The 18,651-nt window shown below is 40.2% G+C and overlaps 1 protein-coding gene across 2 annotated transcripts; it reads right to left on the bottom strand.

Moving 5' to 3' along the window:
• Positions 1 to 369: 369 nt before the first annotated feature.
• LOC111254873 (uncharacterized) lies at positions 370 to 18,212 on the bottom strand. Of its 2 annotated transcripts, XM_022816189.2 has the most exons (14): positions 18,142 to 18,212; positions 16,917 to 17,783; positions 16,448 to 16,531; positions 13,561 to 13,693; positions 12,579 to 12,679; positions 11,927 to 12,148; positions 10,409 to 10,592; positions 9,865 to 10,042; positions 9,318 to 9,471; positions 8,443 to 8,903; positions 5,902 to 7,961; positions 4,763 to 5,211; positions 4,042 to 4,090; positions 370 to 2,321 (listed from the first exon to the last, which is right to left on the bottom strand). In XM_022816189.2, exons 4-11 carry the CDS (start codon positions 13,620 to 13,622, stop codon positions 7,443 to 7,445), a joined length of 1,881 nt encoding a protein of 626 aa, XP_022671924.1. In that variant the 5' UTR covers positions 13,623 to 13,693; positions 16,448 to 16,531; positions 16,917 to 17,783; positions 18,142 to 18,212; the 3' UTR covers positions 370 to 2,321; positions 4,042 to 4,090; positions 4,763 to 5,211; positions 5,902 to 7,442. The 2 variants fall into 2 exon arrangements, with proteins under 2 accessions (XP_022671924.1, XP_022671925.1); XM_022816190.2 differs by lacking the exons at positions 370 to 2,321; positions 16,448 to 16,531; positions 16,917 to 17,783; positions 18,142 to 18,212 and adding an exon at positions 15,663 to 16,438 and having other exon boundaries at positions 3,263 to 4,090.
• Between the last annotated feature and the right edge of the window lie 439 nt (positions 18,213 to 18,651).

Genomic DNA, 18,651 nt, shown 5'->3' with positions numbered 1-18,651 from the left:
ACCCCATGAGAGAGCACAGAGGGTCATGTATCAAATATACACCCAATCTAAATAATAACAACATGAAGCTGCTATGTCGTTTTGCTTGCTGCTCTGAAGCCTTCTTCAGTCGATTCGTTTTGCAATTGAAAACTATTCTAAATGCCAAAAAACGTTGTTCTAAGCGCTGATATTCTTTATTTTGGGAGGTGTAAGGGAAACGGTACCAGGGCTTGGGAAGTTTGCAATAGTGGACATCAAACAAACATCGATGCGTGACGTTGCGTGACCCGAAAGTTAGCCAAGAGCTGAATTCGCGTAGCATCATCGTCCGAGTGGCGCCTGCTGCGTACACCTAGTCTCGGGGTAACGTCAGAACTTCCGTCTCTCATTCTTTCGTTCCCACGCGATATACTCTACACTCGGCATCGGCACCTGAGACCCAGACTAACGGCAGAAAAGCGGTACAGCTGACGATCGATTGCCAGGCGGCCCACACATTGATAGTTTCCGTTTTGTCGATATATTACTCACATGGGCTTAGCGAGCTTTCAACTGGGTGTCTGTATGAAAGGAATTTTGAATGAAGAACTTTTTCTACACTACCTATTTCCACCTAAAAAAGGGCCGTCGCTATGGTATAAAGGAGAGGGAGCCATTCTTCTGTACCCTGAAACACACATATCCGCGCACATAGGCGCATTGCCACACAAGTACATATACCGTATATACTAGGGGTACGCTGACGCAAACACAGGCCATCGGAAGGTGCGGACTAGAGTGCTTATACAAGAGGCATAGCAACGTGGTTCTTGGCGCTGGCGACGGAATATATCGAAACGCGGAGACGTACGTGACGAAGATCTGTGAGGACCACTCATAATGGTCAGGAAAGTGGAGACGGCAGGACTGAAAGGCACGTGTGATACGAACGCCGACAAAAAATCCGTCACACATGCACTCTAGGTCAAGCGGCGTACACTTTTACCGGATCTGTACCTCTGAGTGTCACAGCAGGCGTGCCGCTTGCTGTAAATATTGCCATTGATATATTAGATGTGCTAATGGTTGAACATACACCAGTGACAGTAGAATAACCATGACAGAGTTCACAGCAGTAAAAAAGAAGTTTGTGGTACTATATGGATTTGTTTTAAGAGTGCAGAAAAAAAGCAAGGTGCAGAAAAATATAAGAACACATATGAAACAGAGTATTCTAAGACGGATATAATATCCTCGAATGTCGCGTATGAGAAGAGACTAAAAGGGCCAACTAATGACATATTGGTGATGATGAACGCTATACTAATTTTGACACTCTCTTTATTTCCTATGCGCGCACAATCGTTCTGTTTTTATTTAATTCGGATTTATATGGTCTGAGCGGCTAAACATTTAGCTTCGAAGATATTTAGGCTGCAGCTTGCTATTATCTTCAAATCGTCTGTCCTCTTCCTTGATTCTTTTAGCTCATCTTAAACGCCATCCGATGTTTTGCCTACTTAGATAACCTTAGCCAGCAGTTCATTAGCTCAGTCAGCCCAACATCAGATTCGCAATAATCCTCTCGAATGACTTGACCTTCTACGGGAAGGGCAACATCTCTTTTTCATCAAGCTTCAACGCCTTTATAATGGCGAGGCTGTACAAATGTCTGTACTGCAGCAAAGGGGTGCTGGGTAACGGTTGAGGCTGTTCGTCCAACGAATGCAAGAGGTAATAGCTCCAGGGTGTACTTTGCCGCAGGTCCCAGCATAGTCATTTCCGTACTATATGCCACCGAGTAAGCGCGAAGTCTCATTGCCTGTGTACTAGATGAGCGGTTTCTCCACGCAGTAGAAAAGTATGCGAACATTTGTTTTAATTTACAACGTACAACATTCCCCCCTGTGGTTGCATGTAAGTTTTGTAGCTGTTGAATGAAGCTTACGAAAGAAGATGCTGCAGACGAGCAAAGGCATTCTACAACACAGCACAATTACAGTATTTAGGGCTAGTTCTGACTCTGTCTAGGGAGACAACAACGGCTTTTGTCGTTGTTACTCTTGAACTGAAGGCGGACGCAAAAGAGTTTGAAATCCCTTAATCGTGAATTTGTTGCTTCTTAGCAAGTTTTCGTGTCGGCAAACGGGGTTCGTTGGCCGTGCATAAACACAGTCAGGCTGCACCAGAGAGCAGTTGCCTCTGTACAAAGAGGGGTAGCGGGGGGGAGAGTCTACGAACGGCAATTCTACTTGGCGTTTCTTGTGCAGTGAATAAATGTTCCGGTGTGTATTACCAATGAGGTAAACGAGACCAGCCAATTCAAGCTCTTCAACAGAACCATTTCCCACGTTTGCGTACTGCGAAAGAGGCGATCATTTTGCATACGTATAAACAGCCGATTATTATTCATTTGTTGTTGGTCAATCTCCTTAGAAAGCGGTTAGGTTTAAGGACAACTCGGAAGAATATCATTTGTTAGAAAGTTTATCGTCGAAATGCTTGCAGGTTCAGATATAACAGAGGCAATATCGTTGTAGATAACTCAGCTCATACTCATTGCTAAATATTTGGGTTTTTTACTTTAAACATTGTAGGGATTTTATAAATTATGTTGTTCGTTGGTCGTCACAGTATGAAATACCTATGGAAAACGAGTATGCACTACGATATATTAGTACTCACTCGTAAGCAGCTCAGGACGTAGCTCATCTAATTATTATGCAATTACGAAGTCTGAAATCTACTAAAAGCATCTCTATAATCATTAGTGCAAGGAATTTGTTCTGATAATTAGGTTACTTGCTATTATACACTGCCTATGCTGGTTAAGTCAGCGATGTCCTACTATCTTGCATCCAAATTATTTACTGGGCAATCCAACAGGCAAAACGAGCACAACTCCATCGGCCTCTACCCAGATCGGTAGCTCATCGATGTCATCTCACCAATAGCACTAGCCGGCTGTGAGCATGACCAAAAAATTTCCCCAGGGCCTCACAACAGCAAGTTCAGAACTTCTTCGCATTCAGTGTCCTTCACTAGTTGTTTGCCAGTGTGTACGATGGTTCCCAGGCATTCAGGACTTTTCCTGCACTTCGAGGATACAGTAATACGATACCTCTTATGCTGGAATCTGCATGATCGTGTCATACTGAAACCGGAAATACCTTGTGCCTGTTGTGAAACGTATGTTATTTGGATATACCACCATTATAAACCATGTTTATAATTAACGACGTAATTCTCAGCTTTATAATGAGTATGTCTTATTGCTTTCTAGTCAAAGATTAGGCGTAAGTTTAAGATACGCTTTTACTAGAGGAATACGCTGCACATGGCGCCAAATTATATACAAATCAGTATTATTCTGTTAACAATTATGATATGGCCAACATTTGAAACCATGCATGGGCGGGCTCATTCGAGCTAGGCTTCTATGGAATACATCCATTTTACCCCCATGGCATAGCTGCTAAGTCAGATAGGTTAAGATATCCCTTTCGAAAAATAGGACCATATTCATCTGTGTAGGTTCTAGTAGGCCGACGGAAGCTTCTTCGTCCCCAATTCGTCTTGCATAAACATAAAAGATTGTTTCGACCTAGTTCAATGACGAATCCCTGCGCAGGCATCTTTGTACGGAGCAGTAGTATGCCTAGCTCAACAACTATCCGGTATTACATATCAATTGTGTTTTTAGACTAATGATGAAAAGATACGTCATTTACACTTCAACTAGATTACCTGACGTTTACGTTACAAACCTCAGATCTTACTTACTAATGGAAGACTATCATTTTGTATCCGTACCTAAATATATCATATACGCTTGGGGTAACAAAAGCTAGTTATGTTACAGCGTGATAGCTCATTATCTTGATCGTTTGCTACTTTTTGAAACAATTAAAAGTCAGTGGCGTAGGTTAAGTTTAGGAACGTACGAAGCAGATCGACCTACTACAGCTCGAGCCCTGAGACAAAGTAGTATTCCGATGAAGTAATAGGTAAGTTATAGATTGTGTATTGGCAGGGGGTGCTGTCAAGAGATCACATCGATGTAGTTCGAGGAAGCCTTACATAAAAGTTGTTCATCAACTGCGACATATATCTTCCGTATTACCATCAACTGAAAAAAAGAACGTGTGGGGATAAAATCACAGAATTAAGAGAAGAAAGTAAAATAGAAGAAAAAAAGACTTTACTTGTGAGAAGCACATTTGAAAATAAGTTAATCGATACGAGACTATAGAAGAGAAGCTGCAATATAAATGGGAATGGCGCAGTAAAGAAGCTGAATCATTGAATTGTAGGAAGCGCTAGGCATACAATGCATCTGAGACGCATTATCGCGTCAACGAAGATAATCAATAGTATACAAATTTGCTATTTATAACTGTAGACTCGTGCTACATGTATAGAATATACGCTGTTAAATCGAGTGCTTCACATGCAGACAATAGACCACATCAATAGCTGCACAGTTCGGGTAACCGCTGAAGAGTGAATCGTATGTTGAGTTGGTGCACCTAATCCCTAACACCACAGTGGATCAAGGGCAAATACGCCGATGCATTGAACTCCCCTAATCAGTTGCTCGAATTAATTTTATTTTTTAATCCAGCGAGGGTTTCAGTCAGATGAGAGCACACTAGTACATAACAGCTGACGCTCTTTGTTACGAAGACAGATTATAATGAGTCCCGTTCGGCTACCCGATATTCATATGCTTGTATATTCAAACATGTACAATGGAACTTTAAACTAGACTAGCTGGGACTAGGGTCATCAAGCGTCTTACCCGTTATCTGAGGCGATATATAGAAAAAGGTTTCGGATGATTATATCGTTTGTCGGCTGTTTTCGATATCCTAATGGTCTGAGTGAGCCGTGTGGCCGCTATCAACATCGATGGAAAGAGTAGCGGAGGCAGGCGGGCGGGCGGGCGGGCGGGCGGGCGGGCAGGCAGCTACCCCGTGCATATGGCCATCGCGGTCCTCGTCAAACCCGTTTCGACTTAATACTTATAGATGGCTAGCGGGAACCATTAATCCGTAGTGTCCTCCGAGGAGCCGCCCGACGTTGTGCGTTTCCCAAGCCGTCCTCTTCCAAGATACCGTCCCGTAGTGGCTGTGTTTCTCTTGCACTTTTGTCAGCGTCAGCTCGAGCTGAGACGTGAAATCTTTCGGAGGTGCAGAGGCTCAGCTAGGAGTGCTGAGCGCGTCAAGCTCCATGACGCAGCAGCGATGTCTGGATAAGTAAGCAAACGTTGCAGTGAAAGTTCTATCTGTGTATGGCATACGAACAAATATTGTTGAGGTATTATGATTGTTACATGTTTAGATTCTGTCACACGAGCATTATACATTCTTACTACTTACGATTGCGCCTATTCTTCCAAAGCGTCTGTAGGGCACATAGCTCTATATATATATATATATATATATATGCAAAAAAGACATTGTAAAATGAGATCATGATCAAAAAGATTTGGCTGAAATACTATTGTAAAATCAACTGTATGGACCGGAATGAATCTGTGTTTCATATAGTGGCAATTATGGTTGAGGTTCAAAATCGAGTGAATTAAAAGATAGGTTAGCAGGCAATTCAACCCACATAGTTATCGAAGATCTTCAGATAAGCCTATCCATTTTTCGATTAAAAGCATTATCAGCTTTACTCTGTGGGACCTTTTCGGCGAAGCGCGGTCTATCTTATTTACGCTCTGTCATAGATCGAGTGAGTCGCATCGATGAATCTACTATTCTAGACGGATCTACAGTAAAGCGTAAACATTAGCCACGTACGACCATATTCGATGGTGGTGCCTTTTTTCCTTCGTACGCCAATCGAGATAATAAATTGCGTAGAGTAAACGATATGTGTTGTGTATGCTATGGAAAAAGACGTCTACGTTTGCTAAACATTGGCCCTTACCGATTGGTGGGCTAGTAGCGACAGCAATCGTGCAATCCGTATTTGCTCGGCGTACGAACCGCACCGGCTGTTCTCGAAACGAGCGCCCTTTGAAGACAATGCGATAGTAGATGCTGATACGGGTCGTGCTTTGTTAGTCGTTCCTACTCGTACCGATGCGGCAGTCCGTTAGTCCTAATTCTGTTACCCACGTACACTTGTTTCACTATCCGAATGACAGGGGAAATCTCAGATCGGTTGAGCCATATCGCCCATTGCGATGATTGCGGTTAAGTGAGAAGGAAAAGAGGGAAAAACATATGTAGGCACACACGTGCGATTAAAAAAGCTGTGGAATAATGCTGGACGACCAAGTACGTCTCGTGCAAATATCAGATGGCGTACCGATGTTGTTAAGAAGTGAAGGTAATGAAAATTTCAAATGGTAGAAAAAAATGCAACCACAACGTACTACTGAAGCAAGTCATTCTGAGAGAACTTTTCGCCTTTCTTAAGCCGTTTCGTTGTTTTTTTAGAAGTGCGAAATTGCGTATTTTGCAAAAATAACGGAAAATATAGGGAAGTAGGAAAGATAGTTTAGTCAATGTAAAGCTAGTCAGGGTTCGGTTTATGACGCAGACTCCGCTATAGGGTGCTTACCACATGAACGTCATAATGACACACATAGTGACATGTAAGTTCATCAGTCGGTTGCCTTCCTGCGTAATCGATATTACGAATTTTTTGGGGGAAGTAAACCTGCAATTTTTGCTACGATATAACGATTTTGGGGACGAGATCGTTGGCAGCGACCAGATATAATACACAACAACAGCTCTAAAGTCAGATGTGTCTGTATCGTTTCTAATGAGGAACAATCTTTTTATTAATCCAACACTTACATGCTCATTAAAAATTGTCTTTACCTTCATTCCCCATGACGAAGATATAGAGCTTGGACTAGTGACTCCTGAGTCGAGAGGGAAAACACCCCCTGTGTACTTTACCTAAAGCATCCCAATAACATACTTCTGTAATGAAAGAAACGATCTACCTAAATCTTGAATACAATGTGCTCACTTTATTTCGTTCCTCGATTAGGGTATATATATATATTGGTTACGCGAGTATTTGTCTTTTTTGAGTTTCTTAGGTCGTCAGCAGATCTATAAGCTTTACCATCTCTTGAACAAAGTACAGATAATATTGAAAAGGTGTGTATGTGTGGTTAAAATAAAATAATATTTTTTCTCTATGCGCAGAACTTGACGCTTCTGGTTGAACTCGCATTGCTCGCATACAATAATCAGAGACGTCAAAGAACGAAACGGTCACGAACAACTCCGCGCAGTCTGTGTGTAAATTATCGCTGTTCAATAAATAACTACAATTAAAAAATCTTACAATCAGAGTAGAGAATCCGTTTTTTTTCTATGTTCAAAACGAATGCCATCTATTTAGTACCATGAATGTTACCATAGACCGAGACTGACTAACGGCTAGTGCGGTCTGTAAACGGCGTTTGTATTATTAGTAATATAGCAACGAACTGAGAGTATCGTTCAACCATAGCTATTCGCCACTGATTCATTAGTGAGGCGAAGACGTTTCGATTTTAGTTTGTTTCTTTGAAGGCCAGATCTTTTGAAGCCTTTACTCCTAGAATGCGCTTCTACTGGCTCAAAAGTCAAAGGAATAGAGGACGCTGCTATAACCATTTGCGAAATGCATACGTCAACCTCATCTATAGGCACCAAATTCAATTTTTCCTCGTTGGCTAATGACAGCAGCGCAACAAAAGCCAGCTGGGGGTTGATAGCCCTGCGATTATCTGGTGATAACGTGGGCTGTATGGCGATGTATAAGTGAGAAAGCAGATGCTTGCTGCCCTTATCTCCCACTGGCACATCGTTTTTACTGTTCGAAATTAAGAAAATATCCCACATTGCTTGGCACATCTGCTTAAGGTTGAATTTCTTTTGCGCAGTACGGTGACCTAGGTAAATAGCGGTAGTCATTAGGTCTGGGGCTATCGTTTGGGACCATTCGGGTTCCTGCGTACTTTTTGTGTCCAGGGGCCACTGAAATTAAATTATTTCGCTTGAGGTGAGATTCAAGCTAAACAGAATAAGGAATTTAGATATGATAGCGACTACGTTTCGCAGGCTGTGCAGGCACCGTATACGCAGAGAGAGGGAAGAACGTGCACACTAGCCAAAGAACGGCTGCCTTGAGGATGCTGAGAGGATGACAAATATATAGGTTTATGTTGTTTGCTATTAATTCAATCCACCATTCATTTTTAGGCGTAGCATTACTGTCGCAGCCGAGAACAACCCGACATAGAATTTTTTTATGTTGTAAGTTTATGCTAACTCCAGATGTTTTTGCACTTCTAGGATATCCTTGATTTCTTTGTTTCTCGTTCAAAAATACGGACCATTGTAATTAACATGCCTTTCTATAAAAAGTATGCATAGCAAGTTAAAATTATAATACATTATGAACACTACTAACTAAAGTCATTTCGTAATGCAAAGACAAACAGCCTCGTAAACTTACACTAGAAGATGCTACTTGGGACTCAGACTTGATTTCAGCGGTAAATTTAGACTCCTCTGGTTCACTACACTTTCTTTTAACTAGACGAATATCAGGAGCGTCCACCTTTGCGGCAGAACCGTCGGGAAATTCTTGTATCGAAACCTTATAAGACTCGAGGAAAAACAGAGACGAGAAACGTTCGACGACGCTATCAAACGTGAGGTCACGGATTTCGACGGGATCTGGGTGTCGAAGCTTTTTGCAATTGCTTGTCCACTTGGTCAACGTGGCATTCGACAGCCGAATGCTGCTTGGGGCAAGCGAAAGCACGGCCGCATTAAAGAGATTGTAATCTGGGGCCTGTTTACATTCAGGTTCATCTCCTGGCTGCGTCATCCTCTCCAGTAACGGAAGAAACGGCAGGTCGATGAACTTACGCGGTCGACCTCTTGCCTCTATTGCTCTAATGGGGGTCCCATCTAAAAATGAAAGGACGTGAATAAAGACGCCGTTGTAATCAGTCAGTGGTATCGGCCAGCTGGACCAAATAATTTTTAGTCTCTAGTGCCCATAAGAACCACAGCGTCTTGAGACGCCAATTCCGATTTGCAACGACGTTAGTCAGTACATAGTTGCCTATATACACTGCGCTATAACTGTAGGGATGTGTGACAGTATGCGGTATTTTTGTTAATATTTGGGGCAAGATTACTAAATTACTTCAAGATAGGCCATTCACAGTATACGTGGTCAAGTTCCTATGTTGATTATAAGATACCAAAGGAAATGCTCTCACGCTACCATAATATAGGACGCAGGTTTGGATAGCGTTTCCGCTATTTCGTGATATTTATCTAACGTGACTGTAGGCAGCATAAATGCTTAATACTCACCGATCGTAAAACGTTCACCAGGCACACTGATCTCGGAATTCTCCTTTTTTATAACCTTCAGAACTGCCAGATTGGATGCCTGGGTTTCTTGAATGGTATCGCCGTAAAGTACTGTTCTTTTCGTAGAGAGACTATCGGCATCTGGGTCGAACTTCTATGTAGTTTAAAACATCAGATAGTTAAAATGTTACGATTATAAAGGTTCTAATGTATGTTCCAATGTTTACTTAGCATACGGATCTGTACGCCTAGCAGTTATTTAGTTGTTTTTTTTAATGATAGAGTAGGAACATTCAGCCCAGCTCATTCCTATGCTTTGACTTTTAAATAAAATTTTCCGGCGTATTAAAAAATTATCATATACTGAGAAGGCTGACATATGCTCCACATCAGTTGTTCTGCTTGTTCCCATTACCTTAGCGATAAGCTTGATTTGAGTTGAACGATTTTTTCCAAGTAATAAGTAATGTTTTTAGTATCACTGTCGAGCCTATTGATCCTACTTGGCATTGACTGTCATAAAAAAAGGTTTGTTTCGTATACCTACGTATTTACGAATATCGCTGTCCTGTTCCAAGGACGTATGGAGACTTTCCTGAGAAAAATGTTTGCCTGATTGAAGATCCATGCTAAACGTCTCAAGCAACCGCGAAATAGGCAGACCTATTGGTATATCAGGTAAAGGTCGGAGCGTACGCATGTCCTCCATGACACCCGCCTCGAACCTAAACGAAATGAGAAGTGACTAACATCGCATTCATAATAAAATAAAAAGTATAATCATTTTTATATTTGATTGTATACGTCTAAGGGTGCAGGTGCGTGTCAAGATTTCCGTTTAAGGTATACATAGTACTATATTCTGCATATTGACGTTCAAACAAAGGGAACCAATGGTCGACTTTATGACTCTAATGAACAAACGTTTGGCTACGAACCAAAAAGATGCGAAACTCTGCTTTACCTTAAAAAAAATGCGAGCTACTAATTGATCAATCAAAATAACTGCACTAACAAATCTAGACTTTTTAAGGTAAAGAAATATTAGCGCCAGATGAAGCTCTAAGGATACGTGTAGTAAATTTTTTTACCAATGATCTTGCTGCGTGATATCGATTGGATGCATATCTGCTGGCGGGAGGAAGCTCATTATTCGACCCATGCTGCCCTCTTGTCCGCTGACCTCAAGCAAGATTTTCCCGCAAAAATCGTTCATGTCTAAGTTGACATCAATCGCACCTGTCGTCTTCAACAAATCTGGCTCAACATAGTTACCTGTAGTTTCCAAAGAACACGAAAAATTACGAGACGAATGTTATGTTACCACAAGATTAGTATTATCATAGCGCTCGTTGGTAGTGGCTGAGGGTGGGAGCAGTGATTTAATTAACTGAAGTGCTTTTCCCTTTCTAGCCACTTGTTTTCAAGATTCGTATAGATCTACACACGCTTTTCTTTGCTACTGTTTCTTTCATATCAGCGACGACCTAAGAAGTGGCCGCTAGGGTTCGTCTTTAACCTTATGTAATGAGAAATTGTTCGTGTAGGACTTCGATTACATCGGATTTATTGAAGTCAGTGCTTATAGTCATGTCTCAACAAGCTTTTTTGTACATTTTCCGACTTTTTTTTCCTTTGAAAATCCGCACTGATATCCCTCATGATTTCTGGGAAAATAAAACGTTCCTGACATTGACAAACAATCGAGAGCCCGGCAAAGTGGACAAGGCAGATATGAGGTTATTTTCCCTAGCCCCTTTTTATACTAATATAGGCACCTTCTTGCATACGCGCCTCCTTTTAGATAATCCGCTAGTGATTATAACGTTTACTCATCGGTGAACGAATTTTCTTAGTCAGCGCCGCAAATATCGATTTCAAAAGTATATTTGTGATTCGACTGGTCTGGTTGCCCTTCCCATGCAGTGTGCTGGAATCCCCATGATGACATGGTGGCGACCACCTTTACTATTTTTTTATCTATCATTTACGAAATTTGCCACTAATTATCTTCTATTCTGACACCTGTTTTCGTAACGCTAAAATTATTTGTGTTCGACACCCAATTTTGACAACAGTCATGAGTTTTCTGGAAGACCATTGCCTGAATCGCATTTTACAAAGTTCTGCTTTCGTAAACGTATTTGACAGTGCTGTGTTTTTGCACGCAATCTCTTTTGATTCTAGGAGACCAAACGAACTTAACAGCCTGGCTTCAAGTCATGATTTCGCCATTTACTTAGAAGGCTGTACAAGGCCGTTTGACATCGTATAGTTTACAATTTTATTCGATTTTTTATTTATATTTAAAGGGATTGACTTTTGTTTACTAGATATGACCTTGTTTGTGTTGTGTGAGCAACTTGGGGTAATTATGGCAAGTAAGGATGGCTGATTGTCCTTTTTCAAGATATTACCTTGTTTCGCTTCTAGGCTTTTTCTTTGATCTATATTGACTATAGCGGATAAAACAGATCCCCAATTGCAAGTACATGTTTAATTGTTTTAGGTATCATCAAACAAGACAATATTTCATTAGCGCGTCTCTCCGATTTAGTGATATTAACGTATCACGCAATGTCTTCATATATGTACGTGTACATACTTACTCCGAATTCTTTTGCTCGCGTGAGGTTCTTTACGAATCTCTATTTTTGGCGATGTCCTTGATTCACACTCTGTATCAGGAACTACACATGTTTTTGGGCGAAAGCTATTTCTGAGTTGCAAAAGTAAATTGTGAAGATTATCTACCCGTAGGCCGTAAACCTTTGATGAGGCGTCCAATGAAAGACTCGCGGTCTGAAAGTTAATCTCAGAGCCGTGATGACCTGGGATCAGATAGGAGCAAACATACGCAATTTAGCTAGTATCCTTCAAGAAAGGATTTATAGATGAAAGATTACCGATTGAAAAGTGGACTACTAACCGAGTGCGTGATCGTAATAAAAAAACAGTCGATCTAGTACGAGGCTAGTTAAAAATATTGCATCATTTATAATATTTTTACAACAATACTTTAGGTAAAACCTACGGAAGCATATAGTTGTCTAGACACGAAAGTCAATTATCTACGAGTTACATCATAATAGTTAGACGTTAGAAAGATTGAGAACAGTTTTTTTAATATTGTGTGACGTCTGTCATAACTAAATACTAATATATTTGGTTTGCTATAAAGCCTTGCCGTAGTCAAAACAAAGGAAAATGATTTCGAGAGTGGTTAAATTTTCAGGAAAAATCGTCAAATCACCATCTCACCTTGAGATACCTGAGTGAGGGTCTTTTCAATATCAATAAAGTCAAACGAGTTTTCCACAGTCACTTTTTTCTCCTGTACATAACGTACGACATCATACGGACTGCAAAACATTACGGTAATCGTTATTAGATCAACCCTGTAATGGACAGGCAAATTTGCGACAGATGTTTATACTGTGATCCTAGCAAAAGCCTATCTGCTAGGTCACCTTCGTTTGCTGATGGTAAACGAAAAAGTTGTTGGGAAATTGTTTTATTCAGACTACAACAATTTACGTTAAGGTTAGATTTTAAAGTAAATGTGCGCCATTTCGAAAGGAGATTTACATTTATAGAGTGAAGTAATTATGAAGCGAGTTGAGACGGAAAAAGACTCTTAACTTGGGGATCGAAGCCCACTAAGAGGTGAAAACAATATTAAGAATGAAGCTAAAATCGATTTTAGGAAGAACGCTGAAATTTATAAGGGCAAAACAGAAAAAATGAACGAGGCGACTATATGTATTACTTATTTTTTTATTACATTTTAAGGCGTTTACATTTTTTTATGAAGTTGATCGATTTGCGTTCGGTTTTTCTCTTAGTTAACTTCTAACTATCTCTGCTTCTTTCTCCAGGGAGTAACGCGGTGGAGTGACGCTGGCATGTTCTGAAAGAACATCTATTGCTAATCGACAATGGTAAACTTCCTAGTCAAGGGTAGCATTTGGCCAACGGTAACGAAGCAGTCGGGAAGGAACGAAGTAGACAAATATGACAATGGCCTTATGCATCGTCCCAATAGGCCCACTACACATGATGAATACAGCGGCAGAGAACACTGGTCTAATCAGTGGCTAACAAGCCAATGCAATTTGTGCTGTGTAACTTCATAGTATTAACATATAACACTCGTTGCGATCATTCGACAGTACCATGTCCTTATTGTGAAACAAACGCTGTTAGGGATTAATTGTCCTTCTTTTTATCAACAAGATCGCACCCTGTCAGGTCATAATATCCGAACACCTTGATATCCCGCCGTTGCTTGTTCCTCGCGTCCATTGGTTGTTTCAGTGTTTCCTGCGTGCTAATAAACTGACGTCGGACGTTTTTCTTACCACATCAACGATCATCTAGAAAAAAAATCAACCAATTCCGCTGTTAAAATACGTGCCCAAAATCACTAATCACTTCTTGCGTACATTTTTGCTTTATCATTTATTCAAAAGTATAATACAAGACAAGGAGGTAAGCAATTAAGGTCACTATTGAGTGCCTCTGTGAATTGATTTCCACCGCATCATCACACAAAACGACAAAGTAGGATTCGAAGCTGAGGTTAAAACTGGCTGTTTTTCTTATGAGGCGTCTTTTGTTTACGATTCATCTATTAAAAACATCCATCTTCAGTTTGTGATGGGTAATGTGCTCTCCCGTCACGATTACTAATTCTTATGAGACAAGAATTACCGTTGTAGGCCAAGCAAAAGCTAAGCAAGTTATTTATTGTCCAACTGCTAATCTAAATTGTATAAATCTGCCCAGCACATATATAGATTCTCAAGGGAGCACGGGGATTTTCGTATCGATCAAGACACATGGGTTTATTAACTCATCTTTTGCATCAATTCTTCACTGTAGTCATCCCCAATCCATTCACGAAGATTATACACAATTCATTTATGAAAACTATAAACAATTACAAACATCTAGAGAACAACCGCAATCCACGCTCTTTGATGGCTGGTGCTAAGAACTGCCACTTGCTGTCACATTATTAGCCGCTAGACTCAAATTTAATTTATAGCTTGTCGAAAAAGTATTGACCATTTTTTCAGCTGAGTGTTACATATCTTAGGTATATTTTTTTATTCATATAAATTATATGAATACCTTCATACATATAACGCACCTTGAAAATGCGTGCGTTTTTTTGCGAAATATTTTACAATTTTGGTAGTATACAGGCAGAACGGGTCTTAAGGCGGTTGTGCCGGAAACACCGATCATAAAAATGGTCATGTAGCTATCGACTAATTATGGAAAAAGTGCAAAAATAATTGAGTAGCCATGATATCGGCAAGCATTTAACCATCCGCCGCCAAGAGTTAAATGATCAAAGGAAAGCTGGCTACAGAAAAAGCTCGATCGTAAATCCACAGGGACGCAACGGAATCGAGGTATCTGTAAAGTCGGGTACTGAGAAGTGTGCAAATAAAAAAAAAAATAAAGATAAAAGCAATTTATTGCACAATTTATGCCGCTAAATAAATTAATGCTGTAAACTCGATAGAGCTGTAAAGGTCTTGTGCGTTAAGAGTTTCCGGCAAGACGACTGATTCAGTGATTCTACCAGAAGAGTGACAGAAGGAAAAAATTAAGTGAAGCTGGCAAACCGGAATATAGTGTCGTCTGTCAGATTCACACTATTACACTACAAATTCTTTAGCTATCCGGAAAAAATTGAGAAAGCTTGAATGAGAAATTTAACTTTTTTAATTTATTTTGGTCTCTGTAGAATTATTTTAATGGTGCTAATCTAGTTTCGTCATGAAAAGATTACTCATCAAAATTTTTCGCCCAGAAATCATTCTGCGGTGACGGGTTCAAAGTGTTGCTAGAGAAAATGGCAGAATGTCATCGACTAAAGTGGCCCATATTTCTAAATGTAAAAAAAAGTACTTGCTTTAACCGAAACATAAAACTCAAAAGAACAATTCATACACAACATTCACAAGAATAGCTCCTATAAAAAAGCCGAATTGTCTGTAGAGCTAGAGATAACGGTTACGATAAACTATAGGCCTGACACAATCTAATCCGATGCGCGCTATGTATATTCTCCAATAGATACACTCATAGCGGATAGGCCATGCCCTAGCTAGTCAGGCCATATTTATATTGTCTAATTTGTATTGGTTCAATACATCTAGTAGTACACGATAGTGCAAAAAGTAACGTAAATAATAAAATACAAAATTCGTGTGCTTTCGTTCTACTTGGTTTCCACAGCCAAATTCAAATTGTATCAATGGGATGTATATCGTTATAAAATAATGGCGGACAGTTAGCTATCATTAAAACAAAGAGTTGACAACGTACCTTTTACCATCGCGTAACATGTATAAAGATGTCCTCTTTGATTTTGATAGTCTTCTTTGAGTAACCAGTTCGAAATAGATGTGGAGGTAGGTGTTTATTTTCTATATATATATATATATATATATATATATATATATATATTCCAAGTATGCGTTTCATATCATGACGACAATGCGCTATTTGAGATGGTCAATTAACCTAGTTCACATTTCAAAGTTTACGTTTCAAAAATAGACGATGTATTAAATTAAATTGAAACCAATAAAAGATGGAAAATAAATACAGTGTGAATTCTGTAGAACATTTTTACCTATATAGTAATAAAAAAAAAGAGCTCAGCGGCTAATTTTGGCCCTTGCTGGCGTTATATCGAAAAACGTACGGCATCAGATTCGATCCGAAGCCTGACTTTTCACACGCGACACAAAGCCCCTGCCACGTTGCTCGTAGACATCGTTGATACAATAGATGTATTTCAATAGTCGAAACTTACTATGAGATTTGATAGTATTTTTGAGCGTTTCCCTTAGACGCTATCTACGTGTTCATAGCTCCTAGAAATATAACACTCTGTTATGTTCAACAGAATATCAAAAGACAACAGTCTTTTGATAATATTCTTTATATTAACCAGTTGAGGCGGCTAACGTGCTCGTGCATTCGTGTACGCGCAACGTATCAAAACGTCCCAAGTTTGATCCATCCAGGTATCGTCGATTTTGAACATTATCACTGATAGCCCATTATATAATCTATTTTCTGCCTTCGAAAACGCTACTACTTACTTAGCGTTGTTGAGATACGAGTTAGTTTTTCATTTTGAGCTTGTAGTTTCTGGGGGACGTCGCGTCAAATAAGCCTTGAAGTTACTGCAATAAAATATTTGAAAGAGAAATAAGATTCAAATATAGTACTTTAGGGAGATCATATGTATATATTTTAAGAAAAATCACTTTCTATGCATTTAGGACATATGTAGTAAAAGCCTTGCTTCTTATTAATGTTATCTGGTTGGGTAACTTGTATGAATTAAGGAAGTTGTATGCTTATGGCAGTATATTAGCATTTCAGCATGTTGTGTATGTGGGGGAGAATCTGGCAAGTACTTGTAAGCTGCTGGTGCTTGCTTTATAGACGTTTCCCGCGTCTTGAGCGGACTTATAACGAATCAAAGAGACACTCACGTTCTGATAGCCTCTGTAAACTGATCCAAACAACTTAGTATCTTATTATGTAAGTGCTAGATGTAGTTACCTTTTGTGTGGTAATTTAGAACCATAGAAGCCATATGGACTTGCTGCACCGCATGACTCACTACACAGCTAGTACGCCTTATGTCGTTTCACACGGATAGTTCCTGAACCGTGTCTTCATTGACGCCGCATCACCTGCTGGTGATGCTTATAGGCTTGTATGTTAGCTAAGAATCTCCAAGCCGTCAGCCATACTTTTGTATAGAAATACCTAACTCGCAAGCACAGATTAGTTGCTATGAGATCGCATAGAACCACATTTATCCTCAAGCTGTAGAAGCCAAATAAATATACTATTGATAACGTTTGTACGCCAGGGCAGACTCCAGTGTAGTAGATCTAGAAAAACACGTTCTGAATTTCGTTTTTCCAGAGTAAACTCATTTGACTAGCACAGAACGTTTGCTATCCTGACCGACCTTTTAGAATGTATTACTCAAAATTCCATTTTTAGATATACGTAACGGATGGCCGGCCTTACCAGAAGATCACCCGTCGTCCTGATATCGTCGTGGTCGAGCGCATCCCTGCAGTGGTATGTGCCATGATGCCAAATTATGACGAAGAGGCAGACAATTCCGTTGTATTTGTCAAGAAAAATAGGTCACGTCTTGTCGGGAAGCTTGAAGATATCGTGTAGTACGTGACCCCTCTTTCTCTTTTCCATTGTAGGAAAGTTGGATTAAATTTCCCTTTGGGTTCGAAGTCAACACCACTCCTGTGGCGGCAATAGCATCACGAACAACTACGATTACGCGCACTACATGTAGACGCCATAGCCGGCCTTCCGCTGCTGCTGTCCCTACGCCTAGAGCCAGCGGGCTCTGTAGCATAGGGAAAGCGTGCGCAAGGAACTGGATCTGGGATCCTGAAAGGAACCAAACCTTTGGCTAGTCATGGAAACAGCCGAGACGGCACTGGCGGCATCGAGTGGTGCACAACGATCCTATCTGACGCTACTTCGAATATGATCATGAAGAATTTGAAAGAGACAAGACAACAAAGTAGTTAAGAATACTCCAATCTGCCTCTCTGTGATTCAACAACACGTGAACCTTTTCCGTACTTGTTCTTGTTTTCGAGGGCCAAATAAAATAATAAACATATCATTACAGTGTTAAAGCGGCTTCCAGGAGTGAGGAAGAATTATTTTAATAGAGTTTCGCAGTTTCGTTTCGCTAAAGGGTGGCGCAATTTTTACCGGACCCTTTTCAAGGGTATATTACCTTCTAACGAGTGAAAAAATGGTCACACAGTAGCAATACGCTTGAAGCCCAAGTTTGCTGGGTATCTTCAGCGGGTTTTGCTCTAGCCATTGCAACTACATACAGTCCATCACCTATGGCAGACAGAATCGCACTAATCAAAACCTCGAAACCGCTATAAAGATCTAAAAAAGCGTAAAGAGCTAACCTTAACCATGGCTGCGCCTTGGAATTTATGCCCAACTTGGAAATATGCACACATAGGTAAACGCATTCTATGCTCCAACTAACGGCTGAATGTAGATATGTTATTTTTTTAATAACTTGAAAAATTTCTCGAAAAAAAGGAAAGTGGAATCATACGCTACGCGTGATTTCTCCTAACACGATGTTGAGTGACACGTATTTAGATGCGAACGAAATTCGCCGATAATTCATTCGATACTAACAGGATTTTCGAATCAATTCCCTCTGTTTTAAACATTTCTATTGGTTTTAACAGCTTTTGACAAGAATTATTGCGTTTGGACG

The sequence above is a fragment of the Varroa destructor genome, unplaced genomic scaffold (assembly GCF_002443255.2).
Source record: "Varroa destructor unplaced genomic scaffold, Vdes_3.0 BEIS01000007.1, whole genome shotgun sequence".
Taxonomy (NCBI): domain Eukaryota; kingdom Metazoa; phylum Arthropoda; class Arachnida; order Mesostigmata; family Varroidae; genus Varroa; species Varroa destructor.
This window is presented reverse-complemented; position numbering and strand designations above follow the sequence as displayed.